Source organism: Amblyraja radiata, chromosome 24 (genome assembly GCF_010909765.2).
Source record: "Amblyraja radiata isolate CabotCenter1 chromosome 24, sAmbRad1.1.pri, whole genome shotgun sequence".
In the NCBI taxonomy this organism is placed as follows: Eukaryota; Metazoa; Chordata; class Chondrichthyes; order Rajiformes; family Rajidae; genus Amblyraja; species Amblyraja radiata.
In genome coordinates, this window is record NC_045979.1 from 37,353,607 (window position 1) to 37,372,113 (window position 18,507).

The following is an 18,507-nucleotide window of genomic DNA, read 5'->3' on the forward strand; positions in this document are numbered from 1 at the left end:
TGACCTCACCATCTCCATCGCAGGGGACAGACTCCTGACCGACATACATTACAAACCCACTGACTCACATGGCTATCTGGACTACACGTCTTCCCACCCTGCCCCCTGTAAAGACTCCATCCCCTACTCCCAATTCCTCCGCCTACGCCGCATCTGTTCCCAGGATGAGACATTCCATACCAGGGCATCGGAAATGTCCTCGTTCTTCAGGGAACGGGGATTCCCCTCCGCCACCATAGATGAGGCTCACACCAGGGTCTCATCCATACCCCGTAACACTGCTCTCTCTCCCCATCCCCGCACTCGCAACAAGGGCAGAGTCCCTCTGGTCCTCACCTTTCACCCCACCAGCCGGCAAATACAACACATAATCCTCCGCCACCTCCAACGTGACCCCACCACTCGCCACATCTTCCCATCTCCCCCCATGTCTGCCTTCCGCAAAGACCGCTCCCTCCGCAACTCCCTCGTCAATTCTTCCCTTCCCTCCCGCACCACCCCCTCCCCGGGCACTTTCCGTTGCAACCGCAAGAAGTGCAACACCTGTCCCTTCACCTCCCCCCTCGACTCCATTCAAGGACCCAAGCAGTCGTTCCAGGTGCGACAAAGGCTCACCTGTATCTCCTCCAACCTCATCTACTGCATCCGTTGCTCTAGATGTCAGCTGATTTACATCGGGGAGACTAAGCGTAGGTTGGGCGATCGTTTCGCCGAACACCTCCGCTCAGTCCGCAATAACCTACCTGAACTCCCGGTGGCTCAGCACTTCAACTCCCCCTCCCATTCCCAATCCGACCTCTCTGTCCTGGGTCTCCTCCATTGCCAGAGTGAGCAACAGCGGAAATTGGAGGAACAGCACCTCATATTCCGTCTGGGGACCTTGCGTCCGGATGGCATTAACATTGAATTCTCCAATTTTGCTAGCCCTTGCTGTCTCCTCCCCTTCCATAACCCTCTAGCTGTCTCCTCCCACCCTCCCATCCGCCCGCCCTCGGGCTCCTCCTCCTCCTCCCCTTTTCCTTCCTTCTCCCCCCCCACCCCCCATCAGTCTGAAGAAGGGTTTCGGCCCGAAACGTCGCCTATTTCCTTCGCTCCATAGATGCTGCTGCACCCGCTGAGTTTCCCCAGCAATTTTGTGTACCTTAAAGAAATTACAATCCTTGATGTCGGCACAGGGGGACATCACTGCTTACAGGTTCACCTACAAGTCGTTGACTTTTCTGACATGGTTGCTGTTGGTTTTAATCCTGAAATTCCATAATTAATGATACAGTTTACAGATACTGCGTGGTAACAAACCCTTCAGCCCACCGAGTACACATCAATCACTCGTTCACACTAGTTCCATGTTATCCCACTTTCGCATCCTACATATTTGGGGGCAATTTACAGAAGCCAATTAACCTACAAACCTGCACATCTTTTTAATGTGGGAGAAAACCGGAGAATCCAGAGAAATCCCAAGGGGTCATAGGGAGAATGTACAAACTCCGCAGAGACAGTACTCGAAGTCTGGATAGCACCTGGGTTGCCTCTAGGAATGCTTCTCATGATCTCCTGTTAATGAAATTGGAGTTCTGCACTGTGAGTTCTGCAAACCATGAGGATTTTTATATTTACCAGAACCAGAACCATGAGATCGAATATTTTCAGAGCCACAGATCTAACTAATTGAATACCAAATACCTCCGTCTTCTCCCGCATCCCTTGTTGTGTTTGGAAGTATCCATTCAAAATATAAACCAAATTTGGCAACATAACTAAACTTGTTGTGGAGTACCAATCTGGTTCTAAAAAATCTAACACTTGGTTTACTTTTGTAGATTAAATGGTTGAAGGAGAAAAAGTTTGGAGGAGCTTTTGTGTGGACACTTGATTTTGATGATGCAAATAACCATTGTAAACAAGGAGTACATCCTCTAGTGCAAACGGTGAGAAACGAACTTGCAGGGGTTTCAGGTTGGTATATAATTTTTGTACCTGAGCTATTTACAATGATGTACATATGTAGAAAGATAGTCGTTTTTGACTTACTAGACCTGATGTTCACAACAATATCCAAACTCAATATCTAGTGGCAATATCCAAACATACTCTGGCACCATCTCCCAACTCTTCCTCCACTACATCAATGACCACATTGGGATGCTTCCTGCACCCGTACAGAGCTCTTTGACTTACCACTAACTACCACCCTGCCCTCAAAATCAATTGGACAATCCCTGACACCTTGATCTCACTCTTTCCATCACAGAGGATTCAAGATTCAAGAGAGTTTATTGTCATGTGTCCCAGATAGGACAATGAAATTCATGCTTTGCTTCAGCACAACAGAATATAGAAGGCATGAATACAGAACATATCAGTGTGTCCATATACCATTGTATAAATGTATACACACATGAATAAATAAAACAGATAAAGTGCAAATAAACAGATAATGGGCTATTAATGTTCAGAGTTTTGTTTGAGTTGAGTTCAATAGCCTGATGGCTGTGGGGAAGAAGCTGTTTCTGAACCTGGACATTGCAGTTTTCAGGCTCCTGTACCTTCTACCTGAAGGTAGCAGGGAGATGAGTGTGTGGCCAGGATGATGTGGGTCCTTGATGATGCTGCCAGACTTTTTGAGGCAGCGACTGCGATAGATCCCCACGATGGTAGGGAGGTCAGAGCCGATGATGGACTGGGCAGTGTTTACTACTTTTTGTAGTCTTTTTCGTTCCTGGGCACTCAAGTTGCCGAACCAAGCCACGATGCAACCGGTCAGCATGCTCTCTACTGTGCACCTGTAGAAGTTAGATAGAGTCCTCCTTGACAATCCGACTCTCCGTAATCTTCTAGATTAGATAGATTATCGACTGATGTTTACTACAAACCTACTGACTGCTACAGTTACACCTCCTCCCACCCTGTCTGATGGAATGATGTTGTCCCCATCTCCCAATTTCTCTGTCTCCGTCGCATCTAGATGACGAGGGTGGCTGATTCTATCTAAAAAAGGGTTACAGGAAATTCCTGGGAACTTTTGATCAGTGAAGGTAACATCTGTGGTAGATAAATTACTGAAGAGGATTCTGATGGATAAGATATATCTGCATGTACATAAACAGACCGATAGTCAGTATGGTATTGTATATGGGAGAACGTGCCTTACGAAATTTGAGCTTTTTGAAGAGATAAGCAAAAAGGTTGATGAGGGCATGGCTGTAGCCATTGTCTAGATGGACTTAAGCAAGGCCTCAGATAAGTGCATGATGAGGGAATAGCGTTTAGCGCAAGGTAAAGCCAGCAAGGTCCGATCAAGGATAGTCCAAGGGTCGCTAATGAGGTAGAATGTGGGAAGAAATCGGAGCACCCGGAGAAAACTCGTGCAGTCACAGAGAGACCATGCAAATTCCATACAGACAGCACATAGTCTAACGCGGGTCTCTGGTCTGTAAGGCGGTCGTTGTGCGCCTCTGATTTGCAGTTAGAATAGATTATTTTTTGAAGAAAAATAATGTTTGGAGTAAGAAAACCTGATTTTGCTGAATAAAAATTATTGTTGTTTGTAGTCAAAATAATCTATTTTTTTGTGCTGAGCTGGCAACCAACAAGAGGAATCCTACAGCAAATCCTACCATTAATCTTGAGCTGGAAAACATGTCTGTTGGGGATTTCATTGAAAGTGCATATATTACTCATTGGACTGTTGGCGAACAAAATCTCAAACATGCTGTAGAGATAAATCAGAAAAAGTGACATACCCTAGCTAAAATGTGGTATAAACCATAAAATAACCATTAAAAATACTGAATACTACTTTGTTAGGTGTGGAGGACTGATGAAAATTAGGTGAATGCAAAACACGCCCAATATGAATAATTTCACAGCCTTAACCCTGAAAATTAACCTGAGAAATAGAAATCTACAAACCAAACTATTTAATCAAACGGTGGTTTGTATTGTACTACTGTGAGCCACAATACAAATGTGTTTGGTAAGTTCTTTGGAAATCTCCACTGTACTGGACTGTATACTATTTGACATATCATTAAATCGGCCAGCATTTTGAGAAAAATCCTTTTCTCTGCAACAAATATATTTGATAAAGGTGCTGGTAACCCAAATGTGCCATCACCCATTTGACGAAATGCTCTGGAAGTCACATATTCCAAGCGACATCCTTAGAAATTCTAACCTTGTTCAGCCATGAAGTCCAAACACCAGGGTTGTAAGTTTAAGGTGAGAGGGGAAAGATTCAATAGGAACCTAAGGGGCAACTTTTTCCGCACAGGATCATTCATATATAGAATGAGCTGCCAGTAGATGTAGATGAGGCAAGGACTTTAACAACATTTATAAGACATTTGGACAGGTTGGTGGATAGGAAAGGTTCAGAGGGATATGGGCCAAACTTGGGCAGGTGCAACTAGTGTTGTTAGACAATAGAAAACAGACCCTTCGAGCCAGCACCGCCATTCAATGTGATCATGGCTGATCATTCACAATCAGTACCCCGTTCCTGCCTTCTCCCCATATCCCCTGACTCTGCTATCTTTAAGAGCCCTATCTGCTAGCTCTCTCTTGAATGGATCCAGAGAACCGGCCTCCACAGGCAGAGAATTCCACAGACTCACAACTCTCGGTGTGAAAAAGTGTTTCCTCATCTCCGTTCTAAATGGCTTACCCCTTATTCTTAAACTATTTTTCCACCTCACATTTATCCATATTAAACTGCATCTGCCATGCATCTGATCACTTACCCAACCTGTCCAAGTCACCCTGCATTCTCATAGCATCCTCCTCACAGTTCACACTGCCACCCAGCTTTGTGTCATCTGCAAATTTGATAATGTTACTTTGAATCCCTTCATCTAAATCATTGATGTACAGGTATATTGTAAATAGCTGCGGTCCCAGCACCGAGCCTTACGGGTACCCCACTAGTCACTGCCTGCCATTCTGAAAGGGACCCGTTAATCCCTATTCTTTGTTTCCTGTCAGCCAACCAATTTTCTATCATGTCAGCACTTTACCCCCAATACCATGTGCCCTAATTTTGCCCACTAATCTCCTATGTAGGACCTTATCAAATGCATTTTGAAAGTCCAGGTACACTACATCCACTGGCTTTCCCTTGTCCATTTTCCAAGTTACATCTTCAAAAGATTCCAGAAAACTAGTCAAGCATGATTTCCCCTTCGTAAATCCATACTGATTCGGACCGATCCTGTTACTGCTATCCAATTGTGCCGCTATTTCATCTTTTATGATTGACTTCAGCATCTTCCCCACTGATGTCAGGCTAACTGGTCTATAATTCCCTGTTTTCTCTCTCTCGCTTTTCTTAAAAAGTGGGATAACATTAGCTACCCTCCAATCCACAAGAACTAATCCTGAATCTATAGAACATTGGAAAATGATCACCAATGCGTCCACGATTTCTAGAGCCACTTCCTTAAGTACCCTGGGATGCAGACCATCAGGTCCTCTCTGCTCTCTCCGCACTCGCACTCTGCTCACTCCACTCTTTCAGCTTTATTCTCCTCGCCGCCAGTGATTGACATCAGGTGCCGGAAGGGGCGGCTTTTACGATTTTTAAATCTTCATAACTTTTGTAATATTCCACCGATCTGAATAAAACTTGGCTCATTTGCAGCACAGGAGAACGGTGAGTAAGGTGGCGAAAAGGCTATTGCGCACCGTTTTTGCACAAATGTAAAAACAATGCAAATCGGAAGAGGACAAGATGAGAGTTTTAGTTAAGTATAGATTGATTCAACTTGCAACCTATATCCAGGCTACTGTTTGGGGGCCTGTAGATAAGTCCCATTACGGTCCTTTTACTCTTGCAATTGTAGATTAAACATGTAAACAAGATGTTGTACATCTTGGTCAGCATGGGCTTGTTTCCGTGCTGTACGAGTCGATGACAAACCAAAGTCAAAGTGTGCATTCAAATAAATATCTACAGGGTTTTTCAATTGGTAAATTCAATGTTTTATTACATTTATTGATGCTGCATTTTAAAAACAAACTTTGGGTAATATTATAGTGTGCCTTTAAGGAAATTTTCTCTGTTTTACATAACTTGTACTTTATAGTGTAGTATGTTATTTAAAAATATTCTGTTCAATTACACTGTATTCAAATCAATTTAATATGATTATCCTTGTTGTACTCACAAATTGCTTAATATGTGGTAGCAGGTTGGACATAATTGTCTGTTTCATATAATAATAATAATAATAAATTTTATATTTAATGGGCGCCTTTCATACAACATCTCAAGGACACCTTACATATAACCTGGAGCTCAATGCTCTTAAGACAGTGGAATTGATAGTAGACTTTAGGAGAGCTCCCCCTCCCCTCCCCTTCCCCTACTTACCATCAACGACACCACAGTCATATCTGTGGAGTCTTTTAAGTTCAAAAACGCCCAACAGAGGATATACTCCCTGCGGCAGCTGAGAAAACACTATCTACCACAGGCAATGATGGTCCAATTCTATACTGCCATCATAGAGTCTGTCGTCACCTTTTCCATCATGGTCTGGTTTGGCTCAGCCACCAAGCACGACACCCGGAGGCTGTAGCGAATCGTTCGATCACCTTCCCCCCCCAATGATGAACTGTGTGCTGCAAGGGTCAGGAAGCGAGTGGGTAAGATCATCTCTGACCCCTCTCACCCTGGCCACAAACTCTTTGAAGCAGTTCCCTCTGGAAGGCGACTCCGGACTGTCAAAGCCGCCACAGCCAAACATAAAAACAGCTTTTTTTCCACGAGTAGTAGCTCTACTCAATCACCCAGTCTGTAGCCTCCTTTTGCTCTGGTATTTTATTTCATTCACATGTTTAAACTATAATGTTTAATCTTAATGTTTTATGTTTTATTCTTAATTGTTTAAAGTATGTCGTGTTGTTACTTGCGAGCGAAGCACCAAGGCAAATTCCTTGTAGGTGTAAACACTTGGCCAATAAATGCATTCATTCATTTATTCATTCATTCATTCATATAAAGAGCAATAGCTTATGAAAAATAGGAACATACAGCACAGACCACCTCTTGGGCCCAGCTCATCTAAATTGTTTTATTTCCATCATAAAACAAATTTAGTGGCAATGTTGTACAGAAGTTTAAACTTCAGGGAGAGTTTAAATTGTTAATAAATAGAGAAAATATACTTGGCTTGAATACTGGTATTGATTTTGCTGTCAACTGCATAAATATTATACTGAAGAATTTGCTTTAATATTTATTTTGAAATATTTCAATTTCAGGCAGTAATTTCAAACTTGGCTGTTATTTTACAAACTGGGCACAGTATAGAACTGGGATTGGTCATTACATGCCTGAGAACATTGATCCTTTTCTGTGCACCCATCTGATATATGCTTTTGCCAAAATCGGTACAGATCTCAAAATTGCTACTTTCGAATGGAATGATGAAACTCTTTACAAGACATTTAATGATATTAAACTGAGGTGGGTAAACATACTTTCCACACTAAAAGTTGAAATTCATGTTTTTTCCCCATATGGACTTTTTCTTCTGTACTGCCATAGTCCCTCTAAAATCCCTAATCGTGTTTTCGAAGTAGGAAGGAAAGTGCTGTTTAATATAGAACACGTTATCAACTTTTCTGACATTCCAGAATGGGTACTCTCATTTATGTAGGAATTTGAAGAGTTGCCCAAAAAATGATCTTGAGCAGTACCTCTCTACTGTTAATTTGCAAAAGTACAGATACAATTAAAAAATATATTTTGGGATGGTATGTGGCATTATGGCTTATTTGCACTTTTTAAAGTTAAATGTCATTATTTCGATATCCAGGCATGTCACCCTTATATTTAATGGTGTGCACTGGCACCTTTCTGTCTACAAAATAAGCACTGATAATAATCTTTGGGAAATTGGAAGTACATCAGTAAATCTGCTAATGACTTTTTAAATTAGCTTTTTTGTAATATTTTTGCTAATTGAGTAGATCTGCATGATGCATTTCAGTTTTTAGTAGATTAATCTAGAGGTGAACTGTCAAACTTGGAATTGAAATTAATTCACGAGAAACTAACAATGGGTTTGAGTTACTCAAAAGGTCTGCAAATATATTGTTTGTTTTCATGTGCTGTTGGGATGAAAGAGGAGGGAGGCAGAGACTTGTTGGTGCTCATTTTTATTCGATACAGCATGGAAACTGGCCCTTCGGCCCACCAAGCCAACCAACGATCACCGATTCGCACTAGTTCTATGTTATCCCTCTGCCTACCAACGAGAGGTAATTTACAGTCCAATTAACTTACAAACATCGTCTTCTTTGGGATGTAGGAGGAAACTCACTCGGTCACAGGTAGAATGTGTAAACTCCACACAGTCAGCACCCAAGGTTAGGATCAAACCCGGCACTGTGAGTCAGCAGCTCTACCAACTGCACGACCCATTTTCTACATGCCATGTCCACAACCAAAATGGTGGTTGGTTGATTCCACAATGACCAATTATATGTCACTTGAGGCACCAATAAATATCTAAACAAACCAGTCCCATCTACACCACTGGATAATTGTGCTGATGCAATCAATTCCAGCTTCTTAGGAATGATATCCAGTTGGGAAATAATGGAAGTAAAAGAGCAAGGACAACTCTCTTGCCCCTTGGCTTTGAACTAGTTCCATAAAACTACCCGAAGCTGCTGTTTCAGACCTCAAAATATATTATAGAAATAATTGAATATAGATTTGATAGACAACACCACTGTCGTGGGTTGGGCATATCATGAACAATTGTCATATTGTCACAGTCTGCCCTCTCCTCATTCTCATCCACTTCACCTCCCAGTACTTTCTTCTTCTTCTTCTTCTTTGGAGTTTTACGGCAGCCGGCATCCACAATGTTGCATTGCTGCCACCTTCTGGCTTCACTCCACAGTCCTCATGTCTTTACATTATATCCTTTTTATAAGGCCAGAGGCCCTCAAGAAATTAAACAACATCTTTACTCCTTTTCCTTCCCCTCCATACTCTAGAATGTTCTTTTCTGATATATCTGTCATTCCAATTTTCTTCATTTCACTGATCAAAACTCTTCTTTCTGTTTCATATCTTCTACATGCAACTAGAGCATGCTGAACTGTTTCCGGCTGATGGCATTCCTCACACAGCCCAGTAGGGTGTTTTCCCAACATTTTTAATGTGCTGTTCAGGTGAGTGTGTCCTATCCTCAATCTTGCTAATACTACCTGTTCTCTCCTGTTCCACCCTCTTCTTGCTGTAATGCCCACTCTATTTTGTAGCGAATAGAGGTGTCTCCCCTTTGTCTCCTGTTCCCAGTATTGTTGCCATTCCTGATTTATTTTCTTCCACACAATGTGTTTTCCTTCAGATTTGGATAATTGTAAGTTTACCTCTATGTTCTCTTTTTTAACGGCCTCTTTTGCTAATTTATCCACTTTTTCATTTCCTAGCACACCAATGTGTGCTGGGACCCTCCCAGTACTTTTCCACCGGTCCCTCCTTCTCACCTGCCTGCCTGCTACTCCCCTCTCACCCCAACTCTCCTCACCTGTTGCACTCAGTTGCCTCTGATCACCAATTAACCCGGTATATAGACTCTCCTCACCGTTCACAGAGTGCCAGATTGTTCTCAGCATTCATGCAAGACTCTCCAGCGATTTCCCGACTGCCTACACGGATTCGATCCTGCCTGCCCCTCTTCGGAACCCTCGCTCAATCCTGAGCCTCTGTGTGAGTACGGTGTACCCATTCCTGTGTTACTACTCTGTGTTACAGTATCGTAATAAAGTTCATTACCAACTATACCTGCCTGATTCTGTGCTGCTATTGGGTCCAAGCTATGCCCGTTACAGTACAATCTGGCCAACAATGGACTCAGCGCACACAACGTCTCCGTCAAACCGCTTCGAGAGGATTGAGCACACGCTCCTGCAGCACAAAGCTATGCTCACTGCCTCCAACTCCGAGGTTCGACAGGCTGTGTCAAACCAAGAGCAAGCATTGGTTGCACTAGCCACCCAGGTCCAACAGCTGACGACCACCCTCGCCCAGGCTACACCCCATGCTTCGCCTCCGGCTCCGACAGCACCAGCTCCCGGTCCGCCAGGACCATCACCTGAGCCCCGGGTGGGAACCCCGGAGCGCTACGCTGGAGACCCGGAGGGCTGCAACCCCTTCATCACAAACTGTTCCATTCTCTTCGCCCTACAGCCCTACACCTTCGCCCAGGAAGCGGCGAGAGTGGCGTTTACCATTAATCACCTGACTGGCAGAGCTCGGCTGTGGGGAACGGCTGAATGGGAGCGACGCACGCCGGCTTGCTCCTCTTTCCAGGCCTTCGCCGCGGAGCTTCGCAAGGTGTTCGGTGAGGTTTCGATGGGTCCGGACGCTGCGGGAAGTCTGCTGGGGTTGAGCCAGGGGAACCAGAGCGTCGCTGACTTCGCCATCGACTTTCGCACCAGGGCCCGTCAGAGTGATTGGAACGCCCCGGCCCAGTGTGACGCTTTCTTGCTGGGCTTGAATGACTATATCAAGGATGAGTTGGTGTCCCACGACCTTCCTTCTTCTCTGGATGGGCTCATCGAGCTAACGACCCGTCTGGACCGACGCATCCTGGCGAGACGTCGGGAGTGGCAACAGGGACAGGCGGACCGCCAGCTATCCACCCAAGCTCGTTTTCCTCCGGAGACTGGACTACCCTCGTCGGGGCAACCGTCGAGGCAACCCGAACCCATGCAGGTGGGTCGCACCAGTCTCACCCCTGGGGAACGTCGGCGTCGGGGGAACCTCTGTCTCTACTGTGGCCTGGCGGGTCATAACATCTCCAAGTGTCCAGTAAAAGGCCAGACTCACCAGTAGCGGAGGAATTACTGGTGAGTCGAACCTCTGAACTTTCCTCTGCCCGACGCCCTCTTTGTCATGCCCGTCTGCTGTTGTCTGATGGTTCTCACACCCTCGCCACCTTCATAGACTCTGGTTGTGACATTAATGTTATGGACAAGGAATTAGCCCGCCAGCTAGGCATCAGTTGTGTTCCCCTGCCTGAACCTGTTCCCGCCAACGCCCTCGACGGCCATCTCCTGGGGACTGTTTCTCACCAGACGGTCCCAGTGCGCATGCTCCTGTCTGGTAACCACCATGAGACCATCCAGTTCCACATCCTGCAGTCTCCCCGTCTTCCCCTCATCCTGGGTTACCCCTGGCTTCGGCGACACAACCCCAACATCGACTGGAGGACGGGGGTCATCTTGGGTTGGAGCCCTTCCTGCCACCAAGTGTGCCTGAAGCAAGCCTCAGCTCCTCAACCGGCCACCTGCTCCATTTCTGCTCCAGATCTGACGGGGGTCCCAGCCGAGTACCATGACTTTGGGGAGGTTTTTAGCAAGTCTAGGGCTACCTCCCTTCCTCCTCATCGGCCCTATGACTGCGCCATAGACCTTATGCCTGGTTCCGCTCCTCCTAGGGGTCGCCTTTACTCCCTGTCCGCCCCTGAGAGAGGCGCCATGGAGAAATACATAAACGACTCCTTGGTTGCTGGTCTCATCCGTCCCTCCTCGTCTCCTGCTGGGGCTGGGTTCTTCTTCGTGGAGAAGAAGGACAAATCTCTGCGTCCCTGCATAGATTACCGGGGGCTCAATGGCATCACGGTAAAGAATCGCTACCCTCTCCCACTCATCTCCTCTGCTTTCGAGCTCCTGGAGGGGGCCACCATCTTTTCGAAATTGGATCTACGCAACGCCTACCACTTGGTCCGCATCAAAGAGGGAGATGAGTGGAAGATCGCCTTCAACACTCCCACGGGACATTATGAATACCTGGTGATGCCCTTTGGCCTCACCAACGCCCCGGCCGTTTTCCAGGCTTTGGTCAATGACGTTCTCAGAGACGTGTTGAACAAGTACGTGTTCGTCTATCTTGATGACATCCTCATCTTTTCACGGACCAAGGAGGAACACGTACACCACGTCCAGGCAGTTCTACATCGGCTCCTGGAGAACTCGCTCTTCGTTAAAGCTGAGAAGTGCGAGTTTCACTCCCCGTCAGTCTCCTTCCTAGGATACATCGTTGGCCAAGGGAACATCAAGATGGACCCCGCCAAGGTCTCTGCTGTCACCACCTGGCCTGTTCCTGACTCCCGCAAGCAGCTCCAAAGGTTCCTGGGGTTCGCCAATTTTTACCGACGGTTCATCCGTGGCTACAATACTGTGGCCGCACCCCTCACGGCACTCACCTCCTCCAAGGTTCCGTTCCGGTGGTCTGCCGCGGCCGACGAAGCTTTTCTGACACTCAAGACACGGTTTACATCGGCCCCCATCCTCCAAGTTCCGGACTCAGAGAGACAGTTCGTGGTGGAGGTGGGCGCCTCCGACGTGGGGGTGGGAGCTGTTCTGTCCCAGCGGGCTGCCGGGGACCAGAAACTCCATCCATGCGCCTTCTTCTCCTGACCCCTGCTGAGAGGAATTATGACATTGGCAACCGAGAACTGTTGGCGGTTAAGTTGGTGTTGGAGGAATGGCGTCACTGGCTGGAGGGAACCGAGCAGCCTTTCTTGGTTTGGACTGACCACAAGAACCTTGAATACCTCCAGTCAGCCAAGAGGCTCAACTCTCGTCAGGCCCGCTGGTCTCTCTTCCTCACCCGCTTCAACTTCTCCCTCTCCTACCGACCTGGGTCCCGCAACGTGAAGCCCGATGCCCTCTCTCGACAGTTCTTGGTGAAGGAGGAGACTGCCTCTGGCCCCAAGACCATCCTCCCGTCCTCGCACAGGGTTGCCTCCCTCACCTGGGAAGTGGAGGAGAAGGTCAAGGCGGCCTTGGAGAACCAGCCGGGACCCAACGCATGCCCTCCTGATCGCCTGTTTGTGGTTTCTGCCCTGCGGTCCGACGTCCTTCAGTGGGCCCACAGCTCTCGACTCACCTGTCATCCCGGCATTCAGCGGACCAAGGAGATGGTGCTATGGAGGTTCTGGTGGGCAACGCTGGAGGAGGACACTCGGGAGTTTGTCAACGCCTGTCCCGTTTGCAACCAGCACAAGGTCTCACACCAAGCTCCTGCGGGTCATCTGCTTCCACTGCCTGTCCCCCATCGACCATGGTCCCACATCTCCCTGGACTTGGTTATCGGCCTGCCCCCATCCAGTGGTCACACCACCATCCTGACCGTGGTCGATAGATTTAGCAAGATGGCTCACTTCGTGCCCCTGCCCAAGCTTCCGTCAGCCAAGGAAACTGCCGAGCTCATGTTACTCCACATCTTCAGGCTCCATGGTCTCCCCGTTGATGTGGTCTCCGACCGGGGACCCCAGTTTGCCTCTGTGTTCTGGAGGGAGTTCTGCACGCTTGTGGGGGCCACCGTGAGTCTGACGTCCGGATTTCATCCCCAGTCCAACGGCCAAACTGAAAAGAAGAATCAGGAGATGGAGACGGCGCTGCGGTGTATGGTGTCCAAGCAGTTGTGGGTGGAGTACGCCCACAACACCCTGACAAGCTCGGCCACTGGGCTCTCCCCTTTCCAGTGTGCCTACGGGTTCCAGCCTCCACTGTTCCCGGCGCTGGAGAAAGAGGTTTCCTGCCCGTCCGTCCAGGCCTTCATTCGTCGCTGCCGCAGGACGTGGACCCAAGCCAGGGCGGCTCTTCTCCGCTCCGTGGACCGTTACACCACGGCTGCCAACCGTCACCGCACCCAGGCCCACACCTACCTCGCGGGCCAGAAGGTGTGGCTGTCGACCCGGGACCTTCCCTTGAGGGTGGAGTCCAAGAAGTTGGCACCCAAGTTCATCGGTCCCTTTGAGATCCAGAAGGTCATCAACCGAGCGGCTGTGAGGCTCAAGATGCCTCGTTCCATGCGGGTCCATCCTAAGTTCCACGTGTCCAGTGTAAAGCCAGTCCGGGAGAGCTCCCTGGTCCCCGCAGTCCCTCCTCCTCCACCTCCTCCACCTCCTCGTCTCATCGACGGAGGCCCCGCCTTTACGGTGCACCGCCTCCTGCGCTCCCGCCGTCGCGGGAGGGGTCTCCAATACCTGGTCGATTGGGAGGGTTACGGTCCAGAGGAGAGGACCTGGGTTCCTGCTCGACACATCCTGGACGCCTCCCTCATCAGGGAGTTTCACCGGCGTCATCCCGACCAGCCGTCCAAGTCCGCCACTCCTAGAGGGGTCGCCGCCCCTGAGACTCTGTCCCCTCTTCCCCAGTGACGACGAGACGGAGCTTTCCTCTGATGCTATGGAGGAGGATGCGGACATGGATGTCTCGGACGAATATTAGCCCTCCTCCGGTCCCCCTCCTCCCACCCAACTCTGCGTGGGATTGGGTTTATTTTCTTTATTGTTTTTTTTGTTTTTGTTTTGGGACGTCAGGAGCCGTCTCTTGAGGGGGGGGGGGGTTCTGTCACAGTCTGCCCTCTCCTCATTCTCATCCACTTCACCTCCCAGTACTTTTCCACCAGTCCCTCCTTCTCCTCAACTGCCTGCCACTCCCCTCTCATCAGCCCAACTCTCCTCACCTGTTGCACTCAGTTGCCTCTGATCACCAATTAACCCGGTATATAGACTCTCCTCACCATTCACACAGTGCCAGATTGTTCTCAGCATTCATGCAAGACTCTCCAGCGATTTCCCGACTGCCTACACGGATTCGATCCTGCCTGCCCCTCTTCGGAACCCTCGCTCAATCCTGAGCCTCTGTGTGAGTACGGTGTACCCATTCCTGTGTTACTACTCTGTGTTACAGTATCGTAATAAAGTTCATTACCAACTATACCTGCCTGATTCTGTGCTGCTATTGGGTCCAAGCTATACCCGTTACACATATAAGCTATTGTATCATTTTTAACCACGGAAACCGTCTTTAACGCCAAATTATCTAAATTTAGTTGGTTGTTAAAGTGGCACCAAAAATGATTTTATTGCTTGAAGGAATGCCGAGTTAAAGACACTACTGGCAGTTGGAGCAGCGGCGGTTCCTGGAGCAGTGTAAGTACGCATTCATACATATTAACAAAATGTGTAAATGTAACAGATGTCAAGTATTCACAATATTTTCCTGTAAAAGATGTAAGATGTGCGTGACTAGAGAGGACGAAATCACTGACGTAGCTAGCTCGGTCAGGACTAGAGGTCCCGATAGCCTTAAAAGCAGGAGTCCATTAATGTTTGCGGAATGGCTAATGCTATTTTTTTCCTGACTTCCTTCTCCAGAGCATGTGCTGCAAACTAATCTTTTCTCTCTTCCACATAACTCTCCCCAACTATTGTTGAGCTTGGGGTTCTGAAGCACTTGTGAATGTGAATACTTAGCGTTTTGGGGGGGGAGTCGATAGAAAAACGGTTGAACATAAAGAGCTGAAATCAGAAGCAATTACTTTTTCGATCAATTCATTCAATCATCCCTGCCCATGAGCCTTTAGCACCCAAGAATGCAAGCAAAGGATTTTCTTGCCAAATCGCACCACCTCCCTCAGTCCTTTTACTCTTTTAAGATGCTACTTAACATTCTATTGAGGCAAATCTTTTTGATTCAGTTTTGCAAAGCATGATATTAGAGCAGATTATTATCAAATGAGCAAAAAGTAATAAAAAGTAACTATAAGCAGCACCTGGAACTATTTTAGGTAGTCTACCTGCTTCATCCATGACATTGTTTAATCCCTTCTGAAGTACTGGAGGAGGGATGGATGTAATTAAAGTCGAGGCCACTGAATCCGTTATTGATTTCCCATTTCCATTCTTTGAATAAGCCATGTATCTCAGCACAGATCTAGCATTAAATTTAGAATCTTTCCAATTTGTAATTTTCGCATCATGTTATTTAATAAGCGAGACTGGGAGCTAACTTCACAAGTACGGTTAATATCAATAATTTCTTAAGACCATCCAGTTGAGAACGAGGTAATTTAAAGGTAGATGTTGCTTATTTAACCAGCGTTTATATCTCAAAAGGTTTGTATTAATCCACAATTTGAGGGTTTTTTACAGAAAATATATAATTTTATTTAATGACATGTATTTTTAAATCAAACATGTCACCAACGTAAATTTGTTTAGATTGTAAATGTCAATTAAATAACACAACAAATTCTTATAATTTCCTTCTGCTTTGGGTTCCCCCTCAGCTTCAATAACTTGGTGTCTACTCAGGCAAAAAGACAAATATTCATCAATTCTGCAACTGTTTTTTTGAGGAAGTACGGGTTTGACGGCCTTGATCTGGATTGGGAGTTTCCAGGTAGAGAAGGAAATCCACCAGAAAATAAACAACTTTTCACAGCCTTGATAACGGTAAATAAAGCAGTATTCAGATTTAACTATGTTAAATGGGCAGTGGTGCTTGATAATTGATAGCGAGTGCCATTTTGTTATTTTAATTTGAAGGTGAAATTGTTCAAAAGGAAATTATTATTTTGGTAAATGTCCTGGATTTGTTTGTACCAAGTACTACACTTTGGGAAGTCTAATTGTAGTAGGACATATAAAGTAAATGAGAAAACCTCAGGAGCTCGGTGTGGCAGCGCCTTGTGGCAGCGGCTCGACTGCAGTCCGTCTGTCTTTTCTTTCTTTTTGTCCCGTTAGGTGTATGTTTTTGGTTTTAGTTTTACTTTATTTTTAGCTGTGTATATGTGTGGGGGCGGGCGGGGGGGAGGTGTGCTGGGGGAAACATTTTAATCTCTTCCCTGAACGGGGGATGCAACCTTTTCCCTGTCGAGTCTCCGTTGTCGTTGGGGCCTAACATCGTGGAGCCGGCGGCCTCCAACCGGAATCGATCTGGGGCTCTAGTCGCAGGGCATGCAGACTCACCATCGCGGAGCTGGCTGACTTCGCTGTGGTGGCGCCTGGCTGTGACCCGACCGGAGCTTCGGCTGCAAGCCCTGTGGACGGTAACATCAGGAGCTCGCAGGTCCCTGGTGGGAGACCGCTTTTCGGAGCTCCCGCAACGGCAACTTCGCCCGCCCGAATCGAGGGGTTTAAATCGACCCGGTGCGGGGCCTTGCATTCCCCGGCACGGCTTAAACGGCCGCGGGACTTTCCATCACCCGCTGGGGGCTCTAACATCAAGAGCCTCGATCAGCTCGATGCAGCAGTTTGACTGCTTGACTACGGGAGAAGAATAAAGAACAGAGAACAGGGAAGAGATAAGACTTTTGCCTTCCATCACAGTGAGGAGGTGTTTGGAGATTCACTGTGATGGATGTTTGTGTGGAATTGTGTTAATTGTGTGTTTTCGTTTTTTTGCTGTTATGACTGCAGGAACAAAATTTAGTTTGAACCTTGTATGTTTAAATGACAATAAATGGCATTCTGTTCTATTCTTCTATTCTAGAGGGATCTTGGCGCACAAGAATATAGCGTGGAAAGTGGTGGAACAGGTGTACAGATAGTGAAGTAGGCATTTGGTATCGTGGCCTTCCTGGAATTGATGGCTTTGAGGCCAAGTTTAAGGATGATACGAAGGGAGGTCGTGGGGAAGCTAGTATAGAGGAAGCAGGGAGTCTGCAGTAGGACTTGGACAAATTGATAAGTGGGCAAATAAGTGGCAGATGGAATACAGAGTAGCAAGATGTCCACTTTGGTAATAAGAATAAAGGCATCGAATATTTTCTAAATGGGGGGAGGATTCAGAAATCAGAGATGCAAAGGGACTTGGGATTAAAGATAGTCCGAGGGTCTCCAGTTAGATCGACGGTGGGTCAGGATTGCTATCTATTTAGTGATTGGATGGTTCAGCTGCTTGATAACAGCTGGGAAGAAACTGACCCTGAATCTAGAGGTATGAGCTTTCGTATTTCTGTACATCTTGCGTGATGGAAGAGGGGAGAAGAGGGAGTGTCCTGGGTAAGGTTTGTCCTTGATTATGTTGGCGGGCTTGCCGAGGCAGCTGGAGTCAATAGAAGGGAGGTTGATTTTCATGATTTTCTCGGCTGCGTCCATAATTCTCTGTAATTGCTTACGGTCTCAGATGGACCTGTTTGAACCATGTTGTGATGCATCCCGATTAAATGTTTCCTACGACACATCTGTAGAGGTTGGTGGGAGTTTTTGGGGACATGCCAAGCTTCCTAAACCTTCTAAAGAAGTAGAGGCATTTGTGTGCCTTTTTGATAGCTTCAATATGGCTAGTCCAGGAAACGTTGTTGGTGATATTTACTCCTCGGAACTCGAAATTTTCAATCATCTGTACTTTGGTGCTGTCAATGTATGAAGTTGATCACAATCTCCTTTGACTTGCTCACATTGATGGAAAGGTTGTTGTCTTGACATCAGGTTATGAGGTTAGACGTATCACTCGGCATTGACAAGGTATTCACATATTTTAGGAGTAGAATTAGGCCATTCAGCCCATCGAGTTTACTCCATCATTCAATTATACTGATCTCTGCCTTCTAATCCCCTTTTTCTACCTTCTCCCCATAACCCTTGACATCGTTCTAATCAAGAATTTGTCTATCTCTGCCTTAAAAATATCCACTGACAGCCTCCACAGCCCTCTGTAACAATGAGTTCCACAGACTAA

At 46.8% G+C, this 18,507-nt stretch overlaps 1 protein-coding gene across 1 annotated transcript in view; it reads left to right on the plus strand.

The window, feature by feature from the left end:
• Positions 1-5,661, plus strand: part of LOC116986650 (chitinase-3-like protein 1) — a 33,152-nt gene extending 27,491 nt beyond the window's left edge. The window contains exons 9-10 of the mRNA XM_033042223.1: positions 1,824-1,959; positions 5,642-5,661. Of these exons, the coding sequence (XP_032898114.1) occupies positions 1,824-1,959; positions 5,642-5,661 (156 nt within the window). The remainder of the gene's footprint in view (positions 1-1,823; positions 1,960-5,641) is intronic.
• The last annotated feature ends 12,846 nt before the right edge of the window (positions 5,662-18,507 follow it).